This window comes from Capsicum annuum, chromosome 11, assembly GCF_002878395.1.
Source record: "Capsicum annuum cultivar UCD-10X-F1 chromosome 11, UCD10Xv1.1, whole genome shotgun sequence".
Lineage (NCBI taxonomy): Eukaryota > Viridiplantae > Streptophyta > Magnoliopsida > Solanales > Solanaceae > Capsicum > Capsicum annuum.
Window position 1 is genome coordinate 200176358 of NC_061121.1, and position 9986 is coordinate 200186343.

Genomic DNA, 9986 nt, shown 5'->3' on the forward strand with positions numbered 1-9986 from the left:
CTATATCACACATAATTAATTATTTATGGTCATCTAAACATTTAAAACTTACATAAAAAGTATTATAAATTACAACAGTTAACAACTTAAAATGTCTAAAACAAATAATTTTGTATAATTTAAAAAAATATTATAAATCATAATAATTAAAATTAATTTTTTTAAAAATATTTGTTGGGCCCATGCCTTGCACGGCTACTTGTAACTAGTTTATGTACAAAAGGAAAAGCAAAAATTGATTTCTCGCGAAATAATCCTTAGAATAACAAGCTAAAGAGTCCCACTTTTCATCCACTACAAGAGAGAACTATGCTATTCTTACAGGAAATTTAATGTTGCGGAGGTTAACAGGCTAATATTAGTTTTGCACCAAAGGACCAGAATAGCGAAGACACCTACCAAAAGAAAAGAGGGCAAAGAAGAAGTGAAAGGGGGAGTCTGCGATCACAGATAGAAAGAGAAAAGCCATGATAGATGCACCAACACTTCACAGACACAAGATAGCAACTCATGCTGTGGAAGTTGGTAACAGAGCTTCCAAGAAACAAGCCACAACTGTATTTCGCAAATGTTGACACAAAATGAGGTAGATAAAAGAAAATGGAAGACAGTGAATTTCTTTAGGGAGATTCAGTAACTATTACTATACAGACAAGCTCAACTGAACACGGCAAGAGTTAACAACTGCACTGTACAACAGGATCATCGATGCTTGGCCGCATGATTTTACATACAAAATACCTAAAAAGGTAAGTGACACCAGAAAGATCAAGCTCACCACTTCTAGAAACTTCTTTCAGAGGGAGACCAGAAGAGAGTCAATGATTGAGCTCACCAACCCATCAATGTTCTTCTGACTTAGTCTACTATCTGATTTCTACCAACCATAGATGACATGTCAAATCTACAATCTTCATCTAAAAGGAATCTGTAAAACTCCCACTCACAATCACTTGTACATAGCCTTCCGATTTCTGCCTGCAAAAGAAATTAAAGGTGACCCACCATGAGCAAAAGAATTAAGTAATATAGTGAACCATCTGGAGCTATAAAATTAAAAACATGAGCATGTTCACGAGGTCCAAATGGGGAGTTTAGTTGCTTAAAGCGACAATGTCTCTATTCGATTTTCTTAAGAACCTTGTCCATAAAGTAAAGTTGAAATATGAAAGCAATTCGTCACTTGAAACGTTCCTTCATGCCCAGATACTTACCGAGAAGATGTAGATCCCTAGAGTCTTCAATGCCAGTGTAACGTCATAGAAAACACGTGGTCTACCCTTTCCAGATAGCTCCACAGGATTTGCAACCAAAAGTTCAGTATCTGACCCACGATTTGTAATAATTACACGCAGAGGATGAAGCATTTCCACCTTCAAGCGAGAACAGAGAGCATCTTGTTTATCTGGATCCCCAATCTTTTTCCCATCCTTCTGCCGAATAAAAAGGTCTAATTCCCTCTGACCCTTATTAACTGGTGAAAATCGACCATAAGCGGTCTAAACACAAGAAATCAACTATCAGATTAACCAGCATTCTTCTCTAATCATTATTTCGGACATAACCGGCGACAAGTAGATATATAAACCGGGATAAAGCAATGGATTTGGAAAGAAAGATCTCATTATTGAATAACCGGCTTTTAGATATTTGATGTGTTGTAGAACAAAGTTTATCTTTAGATATCATTAAACCATAACAGGGATGAATCATCTTTCCTTCTTTTGATAGGTAAACAAGCATCTAGTTTTCATTACAGAAGACAGAAACATATTAATTACCTACCAAGAGTATACTCCCTCCGTTCGGATTTAATTGTCACTTTTTTCCTAACTTGATTTTCATTTTTACTCGTCATTTTTGACAAATCACGTAAAGACAAAATCTTTTTTCATGTTTTACCCTTAACATTAATTATTCATTCTCCAATACTTATTACTAAACATCAATTAATAGGGGCAGTATGGTAAACTCACGATACCAATCATTGTTTTCTTAATGGGTGCCATGTCAAAAAGTGAGAAGTAAAAGCGAACGGAGGGAGTACTATTCTGTAATACCCCGAAAAAAATCCAAATCAATATTAGAGTCATGTACCAAGCTCATGTATAGTACATCATGGTTCTTTTATAGTTTTATGCTTAAGTTAGATGTATATTAAGGCTTCAAATAACTCCCAGCTATCAGACGAATCAAAACATTCCTTACCGATTGAGTTCTTGAGAAGGATATTGGTATAGTAAACTTTAAATGAGCATATCTCTCATTATACTTGGAATTTTTGAGCTCATGACCTATCAACAGATAGATAATTGAATTAACTTTCCAACGATACCAATTTCGCCTAAATCTGATATCGAAGCAAAGAGTTATTCCTATTTTACTCCAGCATGTCAGGCTAAAAACAGTGTGATGACATTCGTGGTAGCTTACCACATTTGTGACTCCCTATCACGAAGGTCGTCAGCCTTAGGCAGAAACCAACTCCTAAGTGACGACATTCATGGTAGCTTACCATAACTTTGATGTCATGTCACAAATGTCATCAGCCTTAGGCAGAATTCAGCTTCTGTGTGACGACATTTTTTACGGCTTACCACATTTTTGACGCCATGTCACAAATGTCGTCAGCCTTAGGAAAAATCCAGCTTCTGTGTGACGACATTTTTGACGGCTTACCACATTTTTGGCGCCTTGTCAAAAATGTCGTCAGCTATTATTTTTAGCAACTGCGAATTTATTTCATAAGGGTATTTTGGACTTTTCCCTTCACTTTCCACGACTTATAACCCTCAAGGAACGTATTATCTTCCATTCTCTTTAGTTAAACATCTCAAAAAGCTCTCTCATACACTTTCAACCACAAGATTAGGGTTTCCTCTCAAGATCATCTCCTCAAGAACAAGAACATTCTCTCCCAAAGGGGTTAAACCCTAGTCAAGAAAAATCAATAGCAAGCCTAAGGATTTCTTCAAGAACCTTCAGAAACATTAGATCTCTTTTAAGATCAAGCTTTAAGGTATGCGTAGTGTTCATCCACAGATTCCTTTCATCCGTGGAGTTCAAGAATCAATCGTTGATAACTAAATTATGAATGTTTTGTGGTGATATGGTTGTATTCATGTTGTTGTTTGTGGTTTGTGCTATAGAGTGGGAATTTTATGAACTTTCTTGAGGATTGTGGTCATGTAGTTGGAACCTATGAATTTGGGTGGATTAAGGTGGTGTAAATTTGTGAATACACCTATGCCTTAAAAAGTGCATGCAATGTGTTTGATAAAATGCTTAGTATGTGATAAACCAGGTTTCCATGACTCAATAGTATTTGAATGACAAGCCAATGTTAACCATTATAATTTGATATGAATTCCATGCTCTATGCTTTATGATTTCACATGAATTCCACGTTGTTGTTATATGTTATGGTTGTGGTATGGAATGTACATAATGATTAGGGAATGGATTCATAGTGTGTCTACATGCCTTCCATGCTATGAACAAGATCATGATTTTGAAGTACCACATGAGTTATTGTCGGAATGCCCATGATATTAGAATATGATATTCATGACTTGATTATAATCATTCCTATTCATGTTAGATATTATGATGACCATGTACTTCATGAAATCCCTCACTCATGTATTATGGATTGTTATTGATGGTCATGTACTTACGAAAGTCAAGTTGTGTCAGTTTACTTCCATTGAGTCCTGGGGGTACTTGTACCCGAAAAATATAGCTGTGTGCCTAGAGCCACGTCATGTTATCATGTTACTCTCAGTCGATCCATGATCTATAGAATTTAGTCAGTCATGTGACTCAGGAAAACTCAAAAATCTCAGCAGTCTTACTAGTTCAGTAATGTCAGTACTCAGTGATCTCAGAAATCTCAGTAACAGTAGTATTCCTAATAATTTCAGAAATTCCAGTACTCTCAGTCAGTCCTCAGAACACAGTACGTTCCGTCAGTCAAAAGAACTCAATAAACTTAGTTTAGCTCCGCTAGAAAATACTATTAGTATTAGTCCAGTTAATCAGTATCAGTTTAGCTAATCAGTTCAGTTATTCAGTTCAACTTAGTTATTCAGTTCAGTGTTCTTCAAATGGGAGTAGAAGTTAGCACGAGTGAACCCAAGGATGGGAACTCACTTACCAGTTCAGGGTGTGATTCTTAGCAGTCATCCTTATGTTCCAGAACTATGTAGCCAGCATAGGTTGAGACATCACAGCCTGTTATATGAGGGTAGATAAGGTGGCTTAACCTGTTATATGAGGGTTCCTACCGTTCTCACTAGAGTTACCTATTATATGAGGGTTGCTCACATATTGTCCTTACCAGTGGCGCGGTATTGACACCCTTCCAGACAGGGCAGAGATTGGACCCCATCTTAGCCATAATGGCACATATGGGGCATGTCGATTAAACAACTACTTCCCACAGTTTCAGTTATAGATTTCAGGACTATCAGCTACAGTCACCCAATTTCAGTAAAAAACTCAGATAATTCTTTAGATTTTAGTATATTAGGACTGTCAGATACAGTCAACTCAGATATAGTATGGGACTCAGATAGTTCCATCAGATTTAGGATTGTCAGATACAGTCACTCACGTTATCATTATTACCAGTTCTCAGAACTATACTATCAGTACTCAGTTTTAGGACTGTTAGACACAGTCAATCAGACCAATTCTTCATAATTCAAACTATAAAAAATAGTCGTTCATCTATTCAGTATCTTAGTATCCGTACACGCATGTTGTGAGTATTCAAACTCAGTAGTCAGTATTTCCACGAGTTTAGTTACACTTATGTATGCATGTATGTATTCTCATGTTTAGTTAGCATTTTTCATGCATATAACCCTTTGAATTTAGCCTACCTCACTCATATACTCAGTATATTCAGACGTACTGACACATTTACGCTATGGTGCTTTCTCTTATGTTACACCATAGGTTCAGAGGCACGAGCTCCAGATCAGTAGTAGCATTCCAGTGTTCAGAGTTTGCAGTGAGTCCCATTCCAGTGTTCAGATTTTCCAGTGAGTCCTTCTCATTCGAGAATGATTTGATTATTACTATATTTATTATTCAGTTGCTAGATGGAGTTAGTTGGAGAAATGTTCCTTCAACTCCTTATTTAGTTCAGTTAGAGGCTTTCAGACTAGATGTCAGATTAGATATTCAGATCTCATTATTTTTAATATTGATGACTTATTTTGGTATTGTTATACCTTTTTCAGACATTTTGTTATCAGACGTTTATTCAGTTCGAACCTTATGGCCTTTCATATTCATGATTCCATATTTTATGATATATTATGCAGTATACAGGTACAAATATCAGTCATGGGTTAGCTTGTGGTCCTTCGAGGTCATGAGCACCGTGCAGCATTCTGGTTCAGAAAATCAAGGTGTTACAAACTTGGTATTAGAGCCTAAGGTTCAACAGAGTCCTAGGAAGTCTGAAAGCCGCATCTAGTAGAGTTTTGTACATGCATGTGTTGTGCACCATACTTACGTGCAGGAGGCTATGAGATGTTTTAAGAACAGTTTCCCTTCTTTCATGTCTCAGATCGTGCTATAGCAAGGTTTCTCTAAGAAACTCATGTAGATTCTCATCATGCTCCCCTCATGTCATCTTTACCTTACTTTCAAGGTAACAAAAACAGTGAAGATTAAGTCCTAAAGATAGGGCTTTTTTAGACAGTATCCCATCAATTAAGTTATTTTCCCAAGTTGTACGGATCTCATTCATGATCATGAGAACTCATTCTCGAACCCAGATTTAGATAAACCATCATATCCCTTCTCAAAATCCTATGATAGCATGTGAGCCAGAGTTAGAAGCATGAACCCAGGAGTTTAGCAGTAGACAAGTTGGGATACGATATCCTGATTGAATAGATTATGTATTCATAGGGATAGTTCTGCTATAATGAATATGTAGGCTTGAATAGTGTGAGTTAGATAATTTAAGTTTAGTGACTTGAAATTAAGCATAATGGTGTGGATGTGATATTAGTAGTATGTAAAGAAATAGAGGCAGATGATGTGTTTAGTAAGGCGAGCATGTGTTGATCAGAGTGTAAGTATATAATGATGATTACAGTTTAGTTCAGAGATTAGTTTAGTGTTCACAAACGTATGATGATAGCTTAAAGTTAAGGGAGAGATAATAGATCAAGTAACCAAGTCAGGCTCTCAGATTCCAGTAGTAGTGCCAGTATGTACAGAAAAGCAGTTAGGGACGGCGATTCCCGACCCATCCTTATCTCAGCGTAAACCATTGTACTTCAGTTAGCATAGTGCTTATATATGCTTCATGTCTCAGATTCCATGAACACAACTTATGTTCACACGCATTCCGTAGAATTGTGTGCTCTTTCAGTTCCCAGAATAGGGAGTTCATTTCTAGCTCACTCAGTGTTACGAATTATGTTCCACGAACTCAAAAATTTTAGACTCAAGTCATGCTGCTCATGACTCATGTACACATATCATGCTCCCCAATATACTCAGTTTCCATGACTCATGCTACGCCCTCACTGATCAGATAAATTTAGACTATATCATGTATATACTCAGTTCAGACCTTTTTGGTAAATCCATGTTGTTGATATTCCATTCCTCAGGTTTCAGTCATGTGTCAAGTTCAGTCAGTATCCATTCATGTTTTAGGTTTTCTTGATTTAACCCTTCATGAGCTCTCCTTATGAAAATAGTGTAGTGTTGAGAAATTGCTTAGATGGGAGAGAGTTAATATTTCATGTTAAGAGCAGATTATTGCATGCATGTTTTATACAAGGGTGTAGATACGAAGATAGGCTTGAATATCCTGTTAGTATGAAAGTAAAGGGCTAGCAAGAGGTAATATTTAGAAATTTGGAAAGTTCAGAGTGTGAATGTATATTCAAACCCTTGACTTATGTCAGCCTTCATTGTGCAACCATCACAACTCAGTTTCTATCTTAGTTACAGTTCAGCACTCAGTAATTAGTGTTCAGTCTCAGAATTAAGCACTTTAGTATCCGTTTAAACCTTAGTTTCAGTATTCAATTATCAGGACCTAGCATTTAGATCTAGTATGGATCCTCGTTACAGTCTTAAGTTATAGTGTCAGCTTTAGATCAGTATTTAGCTCAGAAATTCAGTTCAGTTTTAGACTTGCTTGACCATAGCGTACAGTTATCAGCTACTCAATTATAGGTATTTTAACACCTCAGTCTATGGAATGTTTCCAAATCATGTAATACGTTTGGTCCTGCATTTTTAGACAATATAGCTTTCATAAAATCCATGATCAGTTACCTCATGTTACTCAGTCAGTCCTTTCTCATATGCATAATACTTTATGTACTCAGCCCAGCTACTCAGATTAAGTCTAATTCAGTCTTGCATACCTAGCATTTAGTTACCAGTTACCAGTTACTCAGTTAATCAGATAAGTCAGTATGTCTATGCATTCGTGCATCACGCTTCAGTTTCAGATCTCAGATAATTAGTCATGATTTTGTACCTAGGTGCCTTGTGCATCGCCTCAACTTCCTCAATATCTCAGCAAGGTCAGTCCAGCATTCTTCAAGGGACATAGTGTCCCAAGGGAGAGATACACTATAGCCCCTAAACTTTCATGATTTAGACATGTCATTTTCTTTGATGAATCTATCTTGGAGGAAGTGTTACTTATGAGCCGACCCTCTAGCCTCAAAACTCAGTCGTAGGCCATGTACTCAATGTCTCAGTTCAGTTCATGAATCAAGTTCCAAATTCAGTTATGTTCTCATGTTTCCTCTCATGCATATTAAGTAATGAATCTCAGACTCATCAGTATTTTCAGTTCATGGTAGCAGTCTTCTTTGAGCTTACTCATTCTCATGTTCAAATTTCAGTACCAAACTTGGTATTTAGTTCTATGCTCAGTTTTCAGTTCAAACTTGGTATCTTTACCATTACATGTTCATGAGTTAGTTCAGTTATGTATTCCCACATCAGATATACGTGATCAGCTTACCAGTACTTTTAGTCATGTATTCACGTATCATGTCAGTCATATAATCATGCATAAGATATTCATGGACTCAGCTTATCAATTATGCATCAGATATGCATTCTCAGTTTGAGAAACTCAGTTTATCGGAACACTTCGTCCTACCTTTATAAATCAGCTACCCATGCATCAGATATGCATATACAGTATGATGTACATTAAGGATTTCTTCGAGAACCTTTAGAAACATTAGATCTCTTTCAAGATCAAGCTTTAAGGTATATGTAGTGTTCATCCACTGATTCCTTTCATCCGTGGAGTTCAAGAATCAACCGTGGAGTTCAAGAATCAATCTTTGATAACTAAATCATGAATGTTCTGTGGTGATATGGTTGTATTCATGTTATTGTTTGTGGTTTGTGCTATAGTGTGGGAATTTTTTGAACTTTCATGAAGATTGTGATCATGTAGTTGGAACACATGAATTTGGGTGGATTAAGGTGGTGTAAATTGGTGAATACACCTATGCCTTAAAGAGTGCATGCAATGTGGTTGATAAAATGCTTAGTATGTGATAAACCAGGTTTTCATGACTCAATAGTATTTGAATGACCAGCCAATGTTAAACATTATAATTTGATATGAATTCTATGCTCTATGCTTTATGATTTCACATGAATTCCACGTTGCTGTTATGTGTCATGGTTGTCGTATGGAATGTACATAATGATTGGGGAATAGATTCATAGTATGTCTATATGCCTTTCGTGCAATGAACAAGATCATGATTTTGAAGTACCAATATGAACTAAATGTTACATGTTTGTCATTCCCTTATGGTTAAATGGTTTTCATGCTATCGTTGTGAACAGTATATGTTGTCGGAATGCCCATGATATTAGAATATGAGTTTCATGACTTGATTATAAGCATTCCTATTCATGTTAGATATTATGATGACCATGTACTTCATGAAATCCCTCACTCATGTATTATGGATTGTTATTGATGGTCATGTACTCAAGAAAGTCAAGTTGTGTCAGTTTCTTTCCATCGAGTCCTGGGGGTACTTATACCCAAAAAATATAGTTGTATGCCTAGAGCCATGTCATGTTATCACGATACTCTCAGTCGAGCCATGATCAATAGAATTTAGTCAGTCATGTGACTCAGGAAAACTCAGAAATCTCAGCAGTCTCACTAGTTCAGTAATCTCAGTACTCATTGATATCAGAAATCTCAGTAACAGCAGTAGTCCTAGCAATTTTAGAAATTCCAGTACTCTCAGTCAGTCCTCAGAACACAGTAGAACTCAATAAACTTAGTTTAGCTCAGCTAAACAATACCATTAGTATCAGTCCAGTTAATCAGTATCAGTTCAGCTAATCAGTTCAGTTCAGTTATTCAGTTCAGCTTAGTTATTCAGTTCAGTGTCCTTCAGATGGGAGTAGAAGTTAGCACCGAGTGAACCTAAGGATGGAAACTCACCTACCAGTTCAGGGTGTGATTCTTAGCAGCCATCCTTGCATTCCAGAACTATGTATCCAGCATAGGTTGAGATATCGCATCCTGTTATATGAAGGTTGCTCACATGTTGTCTTTACCAGTGGCGCGGTATTAACACCCTTCCAGTCAGGGCAGAGATTGGACCCCATCTTAGCCATAGTGGCACATATGGGGCATGTTGGTTAAACAACTACTTCCCACAATTTCAGTTACAAATTTCAGGACTGTCAGCTACAGTCACCCAGTCTTAGTAAAGAACTCAGATAGTTCTTTAGATTTTAGTATACCAGGATTGTCAGATACAGTCAACTCAAATATAGTATGGGACTCAGATAGTTCCATCAGATTCAGGATTGTCAGATACAGTCACTCACATTATCATTATTACAAGTTCTCAAAACTTATACTATCAGTACTCAGTTTCAGGACTGTTAGACACAGTCAATCAGACCAGTTCTTCATAATTCGAACTGTAAAAAATAGT

At 36.7% G+C, this 9986-nt stretch overlaps 1 protein-coding gene across 1 annotated transcript; it reads right to left on the reverse strand.

The window, feature by feature from the left end:
• Positions 1-265: 265 nt before the first annotated feature.
• LOC107847116 (ACT domain-containing protein ACR9-like) lies at positions 266-1764 on the reverse strand. Its single transcript, XM_047399689.1, has 2 exons — positions 1215-1764; positions 266-978 (listed from the first exon to the last, which is right to left on the reverse strand). The coding sequence occupies exons 1-2, from the start codon at positions 1365-1367 to the stop codon at positions 859-861; spliced, it is 273 nt and encodes a 90-aa protein (XP_047255645.1). The 5' UTR covers positions 1368-1764; the 3' UTR covers positions 266-858.
• Positions 1765-9986: the final 8222 nt, after the last annotated feature.